The sequence below is a fragment of the Diplotaxodon limnothrissa genome, linkage group LG2 (genome assembly GCF_057381915.1).
Source record: "Diplotaxodon limnothrissa isolate DT_005_m linkage group LG2, D_limnothrissa_male_GT1.1, whole genome shotgun sequence".
Taxonomy (NCBI): Eukaryota; Metazoa; Chordata; class Actinopteri; order Cichliformes; family Cichlidae; genus Diplotaxodon; species Diplotaxodon limnothrissa.
In genome coordinates this window covers 10,032,062-10,051,861 of record NC_140597.1, presented here as the reverse complement: position 1 = coordinate 10,051,861, position 19,800 = coordinate 10,032,062, and the positions used below count along the sequence as shown (strand labels likewise).

The window sequence follows — 19,800 nt, the reverse complement described above, 5'->3', positions numbered from 1 at the left end:
GTGGACGACGTACTGGTCTTCGGAGAAACCAAACAGGAGCATGACGACAACCTGAGGGCCATGCTGCAGCGCAGCAGAGAGAGAGGTGTAAAACTGAACCCTGACAAGTGCACCATCTGCGTCAAAGAGGTCAGTTACTTCGGTCACACATTGTCACACGAAGGGCTGAAACCAGATCCACAAAAAGTAAAAGCAGTCCAAGACATGGCGCCCCCACAGAACAGGGCGGAATTGGAAACAGTGCTGGGGATGGTTAATTATCTAGCAAGATTTGCCCCACACCTGTCAGAGATAAATGCTCCGCTCCGCCAGCTGTTAAAGCAGGACAGTGAGTTTGTATGGGACAAGAACCATGACAGAGCCTTTCAACGAATGAAGGAGCTGATCACTAAAGAACCAGGCCCAGTTCTCTCCTTCTTCGACCCCAAGAAAGCGCTACGACTCCAGGTCGATGCATCCAAAAGTGGCCTCGGTGCTGTGATGCTGCAGGACGGCAAGCCAGTTGCCTACGCATCCAAGTCACTTAACAGCACTGAGCAGAACTATGCCCAAATAGAAAAAGAGCTGTATGCTGTTCTCTTTGGTTGCAAGCGGTTCCACGAGTACATGTACGGTCGACATGTGACCATTGAGTCGGACCACAAGCCACTTGAGTCCATACTCAAAAAAACACTAGCATCAGCACCACCACGGCTACAGAGGATGATAATACAGCTGCAAAAGTACGACATCAGCATCATCCACAAGCCAGGAAAAGACATCCCGGTAGCCGACACGCTCTCCCGGAAATCCATAGAGTTTCACGACAAATCACTATGTGACGGGATGGATGCGCAGATCCACTCAGTCCTCAGCAACATGCCTGTCAGTGATCAGAGACTCTCAGAGATAAGAAACGAAACAGCCCAAGATCCTCAGCTCAACAGCCTGAGACGGACCACATTGAGTGGATGGCCTGATAAACGGTCTCAATGTCCGCCTGACATTCAGGAGTTTTGGAACCACAGGGATGAGATCTCACTGATAGACGGGATCATGTTTAAAGGAGAGAAAATGATCATCCCAAAAAGGCTCAGAAAGGACATGATAGAGCGGATTCATTCCAGCCATATGGGTATAGAAAAGAGCAAAAACAGAGCCAGAGACCTTCTGTTTTGGCCAGGCATGGGAAAGCAGATTGAGGAAGCAGTCGGAGCCTGCAGCACATGCCAGGAGAGACAAGCTGCTAACCCCAAGGAACCCCTGTTGTCACATGCAATACCAGAACGACCGTGGCAGGTCATAGCCACCGATCTGTTCACTTGGAACTCGGAAGACTACATCATCATGGTAGATTACTACAGTAGATTCTTCGAGTTGGAAAGACTGCGCAGCTGCACTGCAGAAGCAGTGATCCACAAACTAAAGTCAGCCATGGCTAGGCATGGTATTCCAGAGTCGGTGATTAGTGATAACGGTCCGTGCTATGCTTCGAGTAAGTTTCAACAGTTCGCAAAGTCATGGAGTTTCACCCACACCACTACTAGTCCCCATTACCCACAGAGCAATGGTCTAGCCGAGAAAACAGTCCAGACAGCAAAGAAACTTCTGGACAAGGCCAAAGCGGAACATAAGGATCCCTACTTGAGCCTATTAGAATACCGGAACACCCCCGTGGACAACTTAAAGTCGCCTGCACAACTACTCATGAGCCGGAGACTTCGCTCCATCCTCCCTGCAACACCAAAACAGCTGGAACCCCAAGTAGTTTGCCAGCAAACAGTGCGTGAGAGGAGAGAGGTCTGCCAGCAGCGCCAGCAGACTTATTTCAACAGAGCCGCCCGACCTCTGCCTCAACTATATCCTGGCACACCGGTCCGGTTCCGGCAAAAAGACGGTTCCTGGAAACCAGCTGTGGTCACAAGTTGTGCCGACACGTCCAGAAGCTACAACATAACCACAGATACAGGACAAGTTTACCGGCGTAACCGCCGACACCTCCGCAGAAGCAGGAACAGCGTAGGAGGTGAGGAGTTCATTCAACCAACAGGCATCAGCGATGACAGCCCTGTGGTATCTCAGCCCCCGCCTGTGGAGCCCCCTGATAAAGACATTACAACACCTGGATACACGACTCGTTATGGGTGTGTTACCAAACCAAGACAGGTCTTGGACCTGTAATATTGTAAAGGGTGCAGGCGGATCGCTGCCCTAGAGAAAAAAAACAAACAAAAAAAAAACAAAAACAAAAACAAACAAACAAACAAACAAACAAAAACAAAAAAAAAGCTGTTTACATGTTTGTTGTTCCAATGATGTCATTATATGCATCTGTTTATTATGTTAATGATGTAGCCAGTATTGAGACGAATGCTACGTTAGTAATGGATGTTGGTCAGGATATTATTCCTGTAATTTCAGTTGCCTTAGGAATTTTACAAGCCTGAGTTGTGTTGTGTTTGTTTTTAAGAAGGGAGATGTAACATGTTGACTCATGTGTGTATCAGCCACTAGATGGCACTGTGTTGCTGCAATGTGTGTAATTCACTCGCGAGCAAGAAGCTCCAGAGGAAATGGAGAAGTAGACGAAATAAAGTGGAAGCGGAGCAGAGATCAGTGTGTGCGTGCAGTTAATAAGAAGCTCGGTATACATACAAAAAACAACACACGACCGAGCGACAATTAGTGATGGGCAGATGAAGCCCCATGAAGCACTGAAGCTTTTCATCCAATTGGTTCACCCCAACGCGAAGCTTCATGAAGCTTCATTTGCTCTAGCAGGACACCTACTGGACGTAAAAATAATAGCTGGCATGAATTTGAAGAGTGTGGCATTTTGCACACAGCCTGTAAATGTCAACAACAAAAGGAGTGTGTAAAACATGTATATTGTAGTGATGGCAGTATACTGTGTATATTTATAGTGGCAGTATGGGAAATGATTATTTGGAAATGCTTGAAATGGAAATGATCATTTACTGTGAGGTGAGGTGTGGTTGGGGTGTGGACAGTGGTTGTGCTTTTGTAACGTTGAGGTATGGACAGCTACACACTGCCTGTTCACATTTTATTCTGTAAAAACTAAATTTTCACTGCTTTTATGACCTTTTTAGTGGGGAGAACATAGCTAGGATTTAATGATTTAACAAATCTTTTGAATCCTTTGTCCTCCACAATGCTAAATGGCTGGGAGTCCTCAATCACCATGCTGACCAGGTCTTCATCTATTTGAGATTGTTCTCCTGAGGAAAGACAATAAAGATAAAGCACAAACATAAATATCACATACGTAACTTATAACAGTTGTATAATATTGTTATATCATTTAGTAACATTACTGCATCCTATATTATCATTGCATTTGATGGCTCACCTGGTCTTGCTCCACAATCGGTGTCCCCCTTATTCTCATGCAAAGCTCTGTAGTGCCTAAGCATGGATAAGGTGTTGTTGTTGTTATATCCCAGCTCCCTGGCACATAGAAAACACTTCACCTTGTACAAAAGTCAAGACAGCTCAACATAAATTGTATTGCACCATCAGTATCATGAAAATACATCTTCTGTAGAAATTTACATACCTTGTTGGGAGGAATAAGATCAAAATGTTCCCACACAGGGGAGGACATCCTCCTCTTCTTAGCTGGCTCCATTCTCTCCTGACTTTCCTCACTCTCATAAACCTCCAAACGGTCTCCAAACTCTCACTAACCGCAACTCTCCATCAAACACCCACATTTTTGAATGAAGTCTGAGGGGTTTATATCGCTGTCATATCTCGCGGCAAAGTTCGAACCACTTCATGAACCAGTCACGTGGTACAGCCGGGCAGCGAGGCTTCGGACGTCATCATTTTCAGCTCCTCCCATAAATGAAGCAAGCCTCGATACGCGCTTCGCGGAAACGCCCCCTCCATTACTCGACACACGCTCCGAAGCCTCGATACAGAACGTCCCATCACTAGCGACAATCCCACGTTTGAAAAATCGAATGACCGTGGGGCCGGCAACGCAGACATAGTGTGTTTCAGATGCGGACTAAAGGGACACAAAGCCAGGACGTGTCAGCGCAAGCAGTGGTGTAGCGAGCACCACCCATCGGGACTCAACATGCAGACGGAAACGGCGGCAAGACAATGCACGGAAAGTTTCCGAGGAGTGGGGTAGCAAAGACTACGCATTCCGGGTAAGCAGCGAGGGTGCAGCGTTCCAGTCAGAGCATGGCATCAACAAAAAGGGTCTGATGGTGGACACAGGGGCAACTTCGCATATTGTTACAGATATAACGAAGTTCAGGAGATTCGACGACAGTTTCCAGCCCAAGTCACACTACGTAGAGTTGGCTGACGGCACCAAGTGCACTGGAGCTGCAGAGCAAAGAGGGGAGGCAGAGTTTTGCTTGATGGACAGCAGGGGGCAGTGCCACAAAACAACCTTGAAACAGGCACTGTACATCCCATCGTATCCACAAGACATCTTCTCTGTGAAAGCAGCTACCTCAAATGGAGCAACTATGATCTTCAAGCAAGGAAAAGACACCCTGCGACACAAAGACGGTACAAGGTTCCCAATATATGAGTACAACAGACTGTACTACCTACAAACAGTAAACACTGAAGGTAAAGACCAGTGTAAGGGTTGCTATGACATGCAAACATGGCATGAAATTCTTGGTCACTGTAATTATGATGACATTCAGAAATTACAGGGGGTTGTTGATGGTATGGCAATCAAAGGAAAAACAGACAAATCTGTCTTGCATTGTGAAGTGTGCACACAGGGAAAGTTTGTTCAAACTAGAAACAGGGACCCTGATGCACGAGCCAAAACCGCCTTAGAGCTGGTACACACAGATCTAGCTGGTCCAGTAGACTCAGAGTCCAGAGATGGATATAGATTTGCACTATCATTCACTGATGACTATTCCAGTGCAGTGTTTGTGTATTTTCTGAAAAATAAGAGTGACACAGCAAAAGCAACACAGAAGTTTTTGGCTGATACAGCCCCGTATGGGCAAGTTAAATGTATCAGGTCTGACAATGGAACAGAGTTTATGGGAAATGAGTATCAGGCACTCCTTAGCAAAAATGGAATCAGGCATGAGACCTCAGCACCATACTCACCACACCAAAATGGTACTGCAGAACGCAATTGGCGTACTCTTTTTGATATGGCCAGGTGTATGTTAATAGAGAAACAGTTACCTAAAGAGTTGTGGACTTACGCAGTGCAAACAGCAGCTGTAGTGAGGAATAGATGTTTTAACAGACGCACAGAACAGACACCATATTTAATGCTGACAGGAAGAAGGCCAAACCTTTCCAGGATGCAGACATTTGGGTCAGTGTGTTATGCCTACAGGCAGAACAAGAGAAAACTAGACTCAAGGTGTGAGAAAGGAATTTTTGTTGGATATGACAAGAACAGTCCAGCTTATATGGTCTACTACCCGGGCAGTGGGAAAGTACAGAAGCATAGACTGGTGAAGTTTGAGACTAAAACAAGAGTAGAGAGACAAACACAGACTGACAAGGTGCCAGATGATGAGGGTGACTTTGAGACACCAAACAGGTTCACCAAGACCAGAGAACAGACTGATGTGAGTACAGAACACACAGATACTCAGGAACAGATCCCAGTAAGCATGTCTGAGATGAGCAGCCAGTCACAGGAGAATGAACTCGACTGCGAGGCTGCAAGGTATCCTTCCAGAGTGAGAAAGAGGCCTGGGTATTTAAGTGAATATGTTACTGATAAGGAGGATTGTGATCAAGTACTTACAAACATGGATTATTGTTACAGAGCAATGTGTAACATTCCCCAAACATTCAAGGAAGCAATAACTTCATCTAACTCAGAGAAATGGGTCAGTGCAATGGATGAAGAGATGCAATCACTAAGAGAAAATGACACATTTACCTTAACCACTTTGCCTGAGGGTAAGAAGACAGTGGGGGGTAGATGGGTGTACGCAGTCAAAAACAATGTTGATGGATCTGAGAAGTACAAGGCACGTTATGTTGCTAAAGGATATAGTCAGAGGATAGGTGTGGATTATGAAGAAACATTTTCCCCTACTGCTAACCTGACTAGTATCAGAGTGTTGATGCAAAAGGCAGCACAAGAAAACATGCTTTTACACCAGATGGATGTTAAAGCTGCCTATCTTCATGCACCAATAGATTGTGAGGTATTCATGGAACAACCTGAGGGTTATGAGGTAAAATCCGACACAAATGAAAAACTGGTGTGCAAGTTGAAAAAGTCGCTATATGGGCTAAAACAATCAGGCCGGAATTGGAACAAGTTGTTGCATGAATATCTGAGTGAGAACGACTTTGTGCAAAACCCCGCTGACCATTGTGTTTACACAAAAATGACAGAAAATAAGAAGGTGATTCTGATTGTATGGGTAGATGACCTGATCATTGCTGCTAGTGATGAAAGTGAACTAACTGTTGTGAAGAAAATGCTTGCAGCAAAATTCAAAATGAAGTGTGGCGAGACGAGGTTGGGATATAAAGTAAATACTCTTCAGTTTTAAAGAACGACAACGCCACCCTGGGAATTTCACCCAGAGAATACTGGAAATGACACTAAATCACCAAAAAGGCACTTAGGTTCGCTATACTCAATCCAGAGACGAGGTTCAATAATAAACAAATTGACAATTTATTGGTAATTATTTAAAACACCGAATAAAAACATAATCATAAATATTCAAATACAAATATGGTTAAAAAGGTATTCAGAGCTGAGGCTTACCAGTGGAGGGGCAGGGATGCCACACACACAACTAAAGAAAGAAAACACACCAAAACACAAGTGCAACACACTATCACACACTCACACTAATAAACTAGACAAGGCAGGTGTGTACACTCAAGGGATCCCACCACCAAGGCACCCTAGTCTCCTCCACGTCGGCACTCCGCATCTGAATAAAAGAAACAAAGAAAATGTTAATATATTACAACAAACTAATGTGTAGCACCGGGGGATAACCCAACTGCAGGACCACACTGGTGATCTACAGCTAGAAAAAGGGCCTCCCACCAGTGGTGTAACAGAAAATCCAAACTACAAATCAAAAAGCAATAAAACAACATACAATCTGAATAAAACTCTAAAATCTGGAGCAAACGGAATCGCCGTACTGCTCCAACTTGCCGTCCACACGACGATAAGTTAACAGTCAATCAATATGCACGCCAGCTGACTCCGATAACCGGCATGCATATGGCCGTTGTCCACGCCGACGTCCACTGTAAAAGCTGACAGCAGCAGGGAAAGAATTCTCACAACGGGAACAGACGGTAAAAGCACAGCAAGGCAAAACAGCAGCACTTCAGTTCGCGTAGCTTGGCGCAAAACTAAGGCCCACACTTCCAAATAAGCCGGGTCACAGAACGTAAGCAGAATAGCTCAGAGGAGGCTTCTATAGCTACGACCAGCCGCGATGGGGGCTTCAGAAGAATAACCCGCAAATGATCTCCACCACACCGAGGGGAAGTCAGGTGACCAAAAAGGAGATCACAGGCAAGCGACGCAGAGACACTCAAATGGCCACTATTTATACCAGCGCCCCCTAATGGGCCAGGCTGAAAGTGGGTTGGACCGAAGGATAACATTCATCCTGCCACAGAAGGATTTGGGTAAACTGAGACATTTCATTGGTATAGATTTTGACCAGAGTGATAACTGTGTAAAAATGTCACAAAAACAATATGTGGAAAAAATACTTGAAAGATTCAACATGCAGGATTGTAAAGAAAGACAGACACCTTGTGAGCAAAAACTGAACTATGCTGATGATGCAGAAAAGATGAGTGATGTCAAAAGGTACAGAGAGGCAGTTGGTAGTCTGATCTATTTGGCTACATGCACAAGACCGGACTTGAGTTTTATAGTCAGTAAACTTTCACAGTACTTTACTGAGCCAACTGAAGACAAATGGACTACAGTAAAACATGTACTGAGTAGGGCTGGGCCATATTATACCGTTCACGGTAATACCGGTATAATGTTAGGCAACAATAGGAAAATGAAATATCGCGATAGAATATGAGTAAAACGCGCATGCGCAGTGCCTTTGTTTTCATACGCACATGGCCGATTGTTGAGTGAAACAGATGAACCAGAATTGGTTTGTAAAAATGGTGCAACTTCAGTGATGTGGAACTGGTTTGGTGTTTGTCCGTCAGATACACGACAAAGCACATTTTTTTGCAGAACATGCAAGCGGCCGTCGTTATTGTCGTATTTGTCGGACTAAGATGCTCTTAAATCTGGGAGTAATCTGGGTCCTAAACTCCTTAAGCTTCAGTTCAAACGAACACTGCAGCATCACTGAGCGTTAAAAACTGTCTAAATTCTTTCATCTTTAATAAAACGATCAGCATTGCTGCTTTACCAGGTGTAACTATGAAGTTTAACTTCCAGGCATCCATTAAAACAAAATTTATTACATTTAACAGAGTTAGAAGTTAGCGGGAAGCTAGCGGAAGTTAGCTCGCTAGTTACCTAAGCATGATATTGCATGTTCTGACTGAGAGATTTCTGAAAAAAATCAAACGTACAGCTCTGCTATCACTTCCAACATAAATGAAGACAGGAAACTAAACAGCAGTGACGTTTGTAGGGTTACTGAAGTTGGGCTAGCTGGTATATAATGATGTGCTACGTAATCGCTAGCGACACAGCTATGTTAGCATAACATAAACAGGGAAGCTGGAGGACGAACACTAACACTTTTCCACTTATAAAAGTTAACGTTAAGGTTCCTCATGGTTAGAGACAAATGCAATCGCATGGCAGGGTGCTGTAAACAGACCAAACTTCAGTCAGGAGAACAACTGAGATAATCCATCCACAACACGAGGTTAGTCATTAATATACTGCAACAACATGGGAATAGAGCAGCTGCCAGAGAATTCAACATTAATGAATCAATGGTACAGAAGTGGAGGAAGCAAGAAGAATGAGTTTAATAAAGTTTGATTTATCTGACTGCTTTGTTTCGCTTGATGTGCGTTATAATCCCGTGCACCTTATGGTCCGAAAAATACGTATTGCATACTGCAGTTTAATTTTGCAAAGCACCTCTTTTTAACTTCAGTGGATATTATATATGGTTATGCTCAGGATATGTCAGCCCATTTCTACTGGAAATGCCTTTTGATTAAACTTTCAGCAAGGAATTTGTATTTGCACTGTTACATTTTTATAAAGCTTTAATGTACATAAAAACCAGCTTCTTATTTAAGTGAAAATAAATGGAAGGTTTTCTTTTTGCGCTAGTAATGTTGTGGAGTTGTATTTTGTCTCGCATCAATTATGTCGTCAGTTATATCGTTATCGCAAATTTTCAAATATATATCGTGATAAATATTTTTGGCCATATCGCCCTGCTCTAGTACTGAGGTATCTGAAAGGGACAACCGAGAAAGAACTGTGTTACAGGAAATGTGACAACAAAGAACTGAGGTTGTGGGCATACAGCGATGCTGATTGGGCAGCTGATGTAACAGACAGACGGAGTACAACTGGTTATTGCATAAGCTTGTCTGTAGATGGTCCTTTAATCTCATGGAAAACCAAAAGACAACCTACTGTTGCATTATCTACCTGTGAAGCGGAGTACATGGCTTTAGCTGCGACCCTACAAGAAGTTTTGTACCTAATGCAACTGTTACAAGGTATTGATGGACAAAAATATGCACCGCCAAAAGTTCATGAAGATAATCAGGGTGCAATTGCGTTGGCGAAGAATCCTGTGACGAGACAGAGATGTAAACATGTTGACATAAAGTACAACTTTGTGAGATCAACTGTGAGTGCAGGAAAAATAACTCTGGATTATTGTTCAACAGAAGAGATGGTTGCAGATGTAATGACAAAGCCTGCAACAAAAGTTAAGCTGTTCAAGTTTGAGAAGTTTATGTTTGGGCATTAACATGGTATACGAACATGTATACAGTACTGAGGAAGAAACCTTTTGTTTGTTGTTTTTTTTGTTTACTTAAGAGCATCATAATATGAGAGCAAGTGGGGGTGTTGAAATAAGAAGAGAAAATGCTCTCAATTATGGAGACAGTCAAATGGTTTATTTATGTTTGATGTGTGCTTTACATTTGTGTGGCTGTTAATAAAGTTAGCGCGCTCTAGGGGGCGTATGCGTTCATCAAAAAATGGCCGAAGGCTGATGTGTGATTATTCCTCCCAAAATGTCGTTGATGAAGTTAGCTATGCACGTTAGATTTTACTGCGCATTTTCATACCTCTGCCAACAGAGTGCTTTATCCGCACCTGAGCACAGGTGGCTCCTCCTCCTTCCTGTTGGGAATGCTGGCGAGCACTCAGTAATCCTGTTCTGTTTCCAGCTGTGTGAGAAGAGTCGGACAGCTCCTAATCCTGCCTCCAGGCAGGTCCAGCTGGACCTTCACCGAACCCTGACGACCAATCAGCACTTCTCCTCGCCGTCCAGCCCCGCCCTCCAGCCCCACCCTTCAGCCCTGCCCTCCAGCAGCTCCGCCGCATCCTTCTGGCCTTCTCCGGGCATAACCCTGCCATTGGCTACTGCCAGGTACTCAACAGGTCAGAACAAAAGTATAAATTTTATATCTGAGTTCTTATGTGGACCCGCCTTCCAGGCAGAACCTCACCTTCCATGAATGTCCACAGGTTAGCGGCCCTCGCTCTGCTGGTCCTCCAAAGTGACGAAGACGCCTTCTGGTGTCTGGTGGCAGTGGTGGAAGCCATCATGCCTCAGGACTACTACACCAAGAATCTGGTGGCCTCTCAGGTCAGCAGACACACTCACCTGCTTGCCTGCTGTGATCTGTTTTAGTGATCAGTGAGGCTGATCTCTGTGAGTCTTTGTGCTCAGGCGGACCAGCGCGTGCTGAAGGACTTCATGGCAGAGAAGCTTCCTCGCCTGGCATCTCACTTTGAGGATCACAACATTGACGTCTCTCTGGTCACCTTCAACTGGTTCCTGGTGGTTTTTGTGGAGAGTCTGCCCAGCGACATCCTGATGCCTCTGTGGGACGCCTTCCTGTATGAGGGTACCAAGGTACCATACACCCGAACACACCATGACAGAAATGCAGACAACACTTGAATGCACCACAGTAGTGTCCATGGAAACAAAAATGATTTTGTTTTGACCTTTAGATGTCTTTATTTACATTTTAGGAGTAATAAGACATTGTTTACTAAGCATGGGGAACTGTCATGTGACATGAAATAGGAGTGGGAAAGCAGATAATTCTAGTAACGACCTCACAGTCTACCACAAGCAGCGTAAATCCAGACGATGAGCGGGACAATGCCTTTGGGCTTGTTTCTGCAATGTGACAAATGCAGCACAGCTTTTACATCGTTTGTCTCAGGAAATAAAATCACAGTTCAGACACAGAAATATATACCACACAGGGATAAATGCTGACAACAGCTTCAGCCACGTAGATCCAACCCAAAAGTTTAATTTAAACTTAAAGCTCAACTACCAAGTAAGTTAATATTATCTGGCAACTGAGGAACCAAGTGGCTTATTGGAAATCGATCAGAGCTGTAATGAGTAAAGGGCCCAACTGCACCACAACTGAAAGAGTAATTTTATGACTCACCTCCTCAAAGTTTCCAATTAATTGTGTGGCGTGAGTGTCCTGTTATGAAATGCGTGTCTGTGCTGCAGGTGATCTTCAGATACACTCTGGCTCTGTTCAAATACAAAGAGGACGACATCCTGAAGATTCACGACAGCGTGGAGATCTACCAGTACCTACGCTTCTTCACAAAGACCGTCTCCAATGCCAGGTACGCACTCGCCTCCACCCGCCTTAATCTACGAGCTGTTACACTCTCAGAAGTGTAGCGGATGTAGCTGTTGAATCTTTGAGCTTCAAACCCTTTTTACTGAAATTTTGTGAGAAGTTTAAATTTCCCTGATCACAGTAACAACGATTTAAAGATTTTTAAGTATCTGCAGCTCTCGGATACATGTGGTCCAGTCAGTCCAGTATTTCCTGCTCAAACTGCAGTACCTGAAGTATCAAGCAGCATAAAACAGAAACACTCAAGCTGATCAGTTTCCAGTTCCTCTGTGTTGGTGATCGAGTCCTTTCCACCTGCGTGTGTCCATGCAGGAAGCTGACCAGCATCGCCTTCAACGACATGAACCCATTCCCCAGCCGGCTGCTGAGGAACCGGCGAGTGCTCCACCTGGAGCGCCTGCAGGCGGAGCTGCGTGAGCTGGAGGAGCAGCACAAGGAGTTCATCACAGAGAGCGTCGTACGGAAAGAAAAAGAGCTCGACGTCATGGTGAGCGAGGACGACGAGGACCTCTGATCACACGGGACGCTTCAGCTGCTCACTTCGAGACGACGATGAGTTTTCCATGAGTTCAAGAGAATTTTACTAAACCGGCTGTTAACTGGTTTCCTTCACACCAAACACAGGATTGTGTCAGGTTCACCATCTCTACTAACACTACAAGGAAACAGACGCATACAGATTTAACTGCATCACATCTCTGAAACAAGCTTGCAGTAAACAAATGTGTACTGTGTTCACGTGTGTAATAAGTCAGGCTGCAGAAATGTGCAGATGTATTTCAGTGAATTCATTTGGATTAATATGTGATAGCTTATTTATTTCATTGCATCTTTTGCTTTATACCTAAAAATGCGTGACATTTCTAAATGTAGTCACATCCCTATGAAACATGGTTGATTATCAGCTGTAGTCACAGCTGGTGATAAAGTAATTAAAATGTCCAGCTATTCAAAAATAGGGCATTCTGCACAATGAGTACTTTTTGGTACTTGAAGTATATTTTGATGCTGATGCTTCAGGGCATTGTGCTGCATTGTCGAAGCTCTCTGGGCTTCCGGTTAGAACGACCTCACAGTGTTTTATTTTGATCTGGTGTAAAGTGCATTGTGCAGAAATGACAGCATGATAGTCACATGATAAAACTGACTTTTCTTTTTTTTTTAAATTTTACTGGGTGTGCATCTTGTTCAAATGTCTTTTTCAGCATTTGTACATAAATATTCTGTATATAAATATTTGATTTTCATTTATTTTACAGAGTCCTTTATTTTGTTTCACAAATATGACATTCATGTCAAATGACATCTGCAGACTTTATAATGACCAGCAGGGGGCAGTGTATTGCAGTCTATGAGAACATTTACTGAGACCTGTTTCATGCACTAGTTTCATGTCTCATTGAATCCAACATGATGTTGATTTTGTAAATTAAGGTCACATCTTCATCACATCTAATTTCAAAACACTGATCATTTTTAAAAAAAAATGAATTCCATACCAATTGCAGGAATAAAATAGGAATAAATAACAAACGAGAAATACATACAAAACAAGAGAAAGGCACACATGAGAGAACAGGTCACATGACAGCACAGCATTATCTACCCACAATTTGAACTAAATAACAGATAGCACAGGCAATGAAAACAAACGGAAATCAGAATAAATTTAAAAACTTTTATTGATGTTAACTTGAAGTGCTGAATTAGCCCTGTTGTCAGTTCAAATCACTTCAATCTATAGCGCACTTTAAGGTCTTTAGACCTTAAAAAGTAATACACTGCAAGGTAAGCTTGCAGCATCTTACTTTAAGGTCAACTGTGAAACTTTGTGGAAAGCCTGAGACAAGTTGATGAGTCAGTGAAGCGCACTTCCTTCTGATGACGGCTATACTGAGGTGAGTTTTTAAGCATATCCTGAACTTTATTCATTATTAGACTTCTGACACCTGGCAAATAAACTCTCATGCGATATGAGAACATAACAGCAAAAAGCCAGTAGCTGGTACATGAATGGATAAAAATTGGATCCCTCAGGGAGGCGCCACCACTTGATCTTCTCCACCGTCGTGGTTGGTGTTCTTCGTCGTCGTTGGCCAAGGTTGAGTCGGAGATCCATCACAAGTAGCCGATGTTGAGGGCCAATATTGGTTGATGGTATGACTTTTACGTTCGTGACTAGGCTGAGATGGGGTCTTCGGACTAGCCAGTAGTCGATTTGGGTGTCTCTGCCGCCGCTGGAGTACGTGATGAGGTGTGCCGGCTTCTTTTTGAAGAAGGTGTTGGTCACGGCAAGATCGTGGGCCTCTGCGTAGTCCAGTACCCGGCAACCGTCGTCGTTTCTGGTCCCAAATCCTTGGCCGCCATGGAATCGGTGATATCCGTCTCTCCCCTTGCCTACATGTCCATTTAGGTCGCCGCCTACCGCCACGTGTTCCTCAGGGCTAATCGTTTGCAGGTGGTCGTCGAGGGCGCGCCAGAATTCTGTCTTCTCCTCGTCGGGGCAGTTGGTCTGTGGTGCATAGCAGGAGATCAGGGGGGGGCTAGAGGGGCTTGAGCACCCGCCCCTTTCCTGATGAGTGCCCAAAGTGCCCTTTTGTTGAGGCAACTTTTAAATTTTTTTTATTTATTTATTTATTTATTTTATGTGTGTGTGCGTGCGGAGTCCTGTCTGTGCCCCTCAACAATAATATTTAACTATTAATCATAGTTTTGCTAAATAAAAGGATCTGGCTTGCATCAGTCACATGATCACATTTAACCAATGATCGCTCTCGACGGCAGAACGCGCTGGTTACGAGCCGGGAACGAGCTCACAAAGAGCACGCGCATTTGTTGCGGTCCGGAGCTGTAGGAGAAACACAAGTTAACTCAGAGACACAGACTGATGCGACAAACCCAGTAAGTAGGTGTACAGCGCACACTGTAGTGTGTAGCACACAGGAGTATTAGCTTATTACGTACACGTTGGTAAGCTGTCTTGTTGCAACTGACGAACTGAAACAAACGAGCGTGCTGTGTGTGCAACAGCGTGACAAACATTACCTGTCCTTTTATTAACTGCACAAGTAGTGCTGGTCATAGCTGCTGGCTACCTGTGTAAGGCTGTCATGGGTCTGTAGCTCTGTCACCGTTTTAGGGAACATATTTAGTTTTAAAGTAAGTTTCTGGGCATTTCCTGCCTTTCTGGAGGGATTATATTTCACTAAAAAACGATCTAATATGCATGTCCACATAATAATTATTATAATTATAATATATTAAAAAACACACGCTGTATTTTAAAGAACATACATTAAGAAGCAGATTATATTAGATTTATATTTTAAATAAGACAAAAGTTGGATTTTACAGCAGTAAAATGATTGTATCTCTACAGTTTAAAAATGTAATAAGCTTTGCCCTGCACAGAGTGGATAGTGAAACAAATGGAATCATCATAAATACATTATTTCATATTTATTACTTCCCCCTCCTCATTGCTTTATTATTGTAGCTCTAGTAATAAATAATAATTTAAGGATGCCCATAGTATATACAGTATTCTGAAGAAGGTCTAAAATGTCACTGTGTGTGCATGTGTGTGTTTTATTTAGCTGGATTTAAAAAAATATTACTCATGATATAACATTGTGCAGACATGGCTGGTAAGGACATGAGGAGGAAACAGTAGGAGCTGTATGAGGCTACTAAAGGCAGGGCTATAACATTTTGCTGTCATCATTTTATTATAGATTAAGTGCAAGAGTTGTTAGGTGTGGATAATTAGATTATAGTTTATTGCAATAGCAAGTTGTGCCTTGTTCTCAGATAGACAGCAAGTGGAGAGTGATATATGAAATGATGGGAAGGAAGGAAGAAGAGAAGCAAAGAGTGATTCACAGGCAGAGCCGAGTTTATGTCACAGTTTTTCGTTGCCTTATGGTTCCAAGCGCTGTCACCAATCTTTGCATTTTGTTATTATCTCATGAAACTTGTTTAATCAGCTACCATCTCTCCTGTGGACTTTTTAATGTCTACAGTCTCAGATCAACACAGCCCTGCCCTTCCCATATTAGATTCTTGATGAATGTGTGTTGTTGTTATTCAGCATGGTTCAATGTGCCCCTTTTTAACTTTGAGCACCCGCCCCTTTAAACCTCTCTGCACGTCCCTGATAGAGACAGGTTTTAAAGACTAGAAATGAAAACATGTGAGTCCTGTCTTTAAATAAAAATATATAATTCCCTATATTCCTATCTATTCTTGACATTGAAGCTTTACTCTTCTTGATATTGTGACAAAATACTCTTGGGTTAACCACGAGCTTTCTAAAAACTTGCATATAACAATTGTGCACCATTCATTCCTCATCTTTGCTGCCCATCATTACAACTTTGCTAATGATGGGCAGCAGGTTAGTGTCATGATGTCACCTCAGACATAGTTAAAAGCCCTGTTAACGTAGCTGCTTCTCGCCGGGTGCGGTGGCGCGTGCCTGTAATCCAAGCTACCGGGAGGCTGAGGTTGGAGGATCGTTTGAGCTCACGAGCTCTGAGCTGCAGCAGGCTATGTCGATTAACACAAAATAATTATCCTCATTCAAAAGTCATGTAAGAACCTCATTGGCTTACGGAATGTTGATGTTATTTAAAAAATTCATACAAAAACATGACCTCATTCTAGAATGTCATGTGACAACCTCATTGGCTTATGGAATTGTGATGTCACAGGCTTCTGAATCCATAAATAGGGGTGAGGAGGTACAACTTTCAGTCCGTTATTTGCAGCACTTATGTTAGCAGCATTCAAACGTTCACCAGTAAAGCATTTTCAAACATCTGGATACTTTTCGTACTCACGGTATACAGACTCCAACATGTCTCAGAAAGAGCAAGAAAGACAAGAAGCTGACCCCAGCTCTATTCCATGGTATGAGTCCCTAGACCCTTACATCAGCTCTCTTCCTTGGGATGAACAGGTGGAATTAGAGGAAAAGCGATTGGAAGAAATGGAGAAGGAAAATCTCATGAACAGAGAAAAGATTAAGATCCTGACAGAAGAAAATGAGAGAAAGAGCGCTGAATTAGAAAAATTATCCTACCAGCTTCAGGAAAGGGAAGGTATTATTGAGGAGAAACAATGGGCTCTCCAAGATAAGAAGAATCACGAGCTCCAAGAAAAGCTTGATGAAGCTCTAGAAAAAATTAAAGATCTGCTCCAAAATGAGAAAAAAGAGAGCATTAAAGGGGATAAAATGCTCAAGAAGAATCAGGAGCTCCAAGAAAAGCTTGATGGAGCTCTGGAAAAAAATAAAGATCTGCTCCAAAAGGAGAAAAAAGAGAGCATAAAACAGGAAAACATGGTCAAGAAGAATCAGGAGCTCCAAGAGAAGCTTGACGAAGCTCTGGAAAAACTGAAGGAAATCCACCAAGAAGAGAAGCAACAGTCCACACAGCAGAGAGACATGCAGAGCAAACTCCAAGCCATGGAGGAAAAATACAAAGCGCTGCAGGTGAAACATGACAAAACTCTGCACAAAAGTCAACAGTTGCTTCAAGACAAGAAGCAAATGGAAATGAAACAGAAGGAAATTGACTCCAAGCTTGACGAGATGGAGGAAAAACACAGATCGCTCCAAATCAAGCTTGAGAAAACAGTGCACAGAAATAAAGAGTTCATTCAAGAGAGAGAGCAACAAGAAATGCTGGAGAAAGAAACAGACTCCCAGCTTGAAGTCTTGGAGGAAAAACTGAAAATGCTGCAACTAACTCTTGAGGAAACACTGCTCAAAAATAAAGAGCTGCTTCAAGAAAAAGACCAACAGAAAATACATCAGGAAGAAATGGATTGCAAGCTGAGGAACATCGAGAAACAAAATGAAGGCTTGCAAGTGATGCTTGATGAAGCTCTGGAGAGAAATAAAGAGTTTCTGCACGAGAAAGACCAACAGAAAATAAAAAAGGAAGAAATGGATTGCAAGCTGAGGCACATCAAGAAACAGAATGAAGGCTTGCAAGTGATGCTTGATGAAGCTCTGGAGAGAAATAAAGAGTTTCTTCACAAGATAGACCAACAGAAAATAAAAAAGGAAGAAATGGATTGCAAGCTGAGGAACATTGAGAAACAAAATGAAGGCTTGCGAGTAATGCTTGATGAAGCTCTGGAGAGAAATAAGGAGAACCTCCAAGAAAAGAAACAAGAGCCCGTAGAGCAGAGAGACCTGCAGAGCAAACTCCAAGCCATGGAGGAAAAATACAAAGCGCTGCAGGTGAAACATGACAAAACTCTGCACAAAAGTCAACAGTTGCTTCAAGACAAGAAGCAAATGGAAATGAAACAGAAGGAAATGGACTCCAAGCTTGACGAGATGGAGGAAAAACACAGATCGCTCCAAATCAGGCTTGATAAAAAAGTGCACGGAAATAAAGAGCTTCTTCAAGAAAAAGACCAACAGAAAATACAACAGGAAGAAGAAAAACTTCATCTCCAGAGGAAAAATCAAGCACTCCAAGAATTGTATAACGAAACAAAGTACAAATCAACTGTACTGGAAGAAGAAAAGAAAAAGCTGGAAAAACAATGCTCAGCGATGCAGAGTAGCATCAATGAGATGCTGAGAAAAAATACCGAACTTGAGGAACTTTCTAAGACCTTGAAGTACAAAAACACTGAAATCCAGGCGCAAAAGCAAGAACAACAGAAAACACATAAAGACCTGCAGTGTAGACTTCAAGAAATCCAGAAGAGAAACCAGCAGCTGGAAGACATGCACACAGATGTGCACAAGGCAAAGCGAATAGAGGAGGCAACAGTTAAAGAACTGAAAGACAAGCTTAAAGAAAAACAAGAACAATTAGAAGACATGGTGAAAAGATGCAACAAACTTGAGAAAGAAAACGCAGAAACAATCGATGAGCTGAAAACCCTCATCATTGAGAAAAAAGTGCTGGTGGAAGAGTATCTGAAAAAGAAGAAAAAACGCTTCCACTGGTTCTGGAGGAGGGGCACTGCTACTTCTCACCTGATGTAACCTCGTCTTCCTCCACCTCTATTCCATCTTCATTTCCCCCCTTCCCCTCCCTCCTTTTTCTTTTTTCACCCTCACCCCCCGACCAGTCCCGGCAGTTGACTGCCCCCTCCTGAGCCTGGTTCTGCCATAGGTTTCTCCTTTAGGTGTCTTTCACTTTAAAAGGAGTTTTTCCTATCCACTGTCGCCTGCTGCTTGCTCAGAGGGGATTGTTGGGGTTTTCTCTCATCTCTCTCTTTCATTCTTTCTATCCTTTCCCCCCCTTCTGCCTTTTCCTTTACCCAATAAACACAATTGCCCACATTTTACATTTGTTTGAAAAATGTCTTCATTCAACAATAATTCATCTTAGGTATAAAAACAAGAAATAGGTAATAGCTGCATGTGTGTTTGTGTGTGTGCATAATATACATACTTGTTTCCCAGAAAGATTTAATACTAGATGGATAGAGACCAGGGACGTGCAGAGGGGGGGGCTAGAGGGGCTTGAGCACCCGCCCCTTTCCTGATGAGTGCCCAAAGTGCCCTTTTGTTGAGGCAACTTTTAAATTTTTTTTATTTATTTATTTTATGTGTGTGTGCGTGCGGAGTCCTGTCTGTGCCCCTCAACAATAATATTTAACTATTAATCATAGTTTTGCTAAATAAAAGGATCTGGCTTGCATCAGTCACATGATCACATTTAACCAATGATCGCCCTCGACGGCAGAACGCGCTGGTTACGAGCCGGGAACGAGCTCACAAAGAGCACGCGCATTTGTTGCGGTCCGGAGCTGTAGGAGAAACACAAGTTAACTCAGAGACACAGACTGATGCGACAAACCCAGTAAGTAGGTGTACAGCGCACACTGTAGTGTGTAGCACACAGGAGTATTAGCTTATTACATACACGTTGGTAAGCTGTCTTGTTGCAACTGACGAACTGAAACAAACGAGCGTGCTGTGTGTGCAACAGCGTGACAAACATTACCTGTCCT

The 19,800-nt window shown here is 43.1% G+C and overlaps 2 protein-coding genes across 2 annotated transcripts in view; both read left to right on the top strand.

Annotated features, from left to right (window-relative positions):
* Positions 1-18,826, top strand: part of LOC146638214 (uncharacterized) — a 240,182-nt gene extending 221,356 nt beyond the window's left edge. The window contains exons 3-4 of the mRNA XM_085360445.1: positions 17,072-17,484; positions 17,863-18,826. Coding sequence (XP_085216571.1) covers positions 17,072-17,484; positions 17,863-18,826 — 1,377 coding nt within the window. The remainder of the gene's footprint in view (positions 1-17,071; positions 17,485-17,862) is intronic.
* LOC146638215 (TBC1 domain family member 2A-like) lies at positions 10,611-12,328 on the top strand. Its single transcript, XM_085360488.1, has 4 exons — positions 10,611-10,781; positions 10,866-11,051; positions 11,676-11,797; positions 12,127-12,328. Exons 1-4 carry the CDS (start codon positions 10,611-10,613, stop codon positions 12,326-12,328), a joined length of 681 nt encoding a protein of 226 aa, XP_085216614.1.
* Positions 18,827-19,800: the final 974 nt, after the last annotated feature.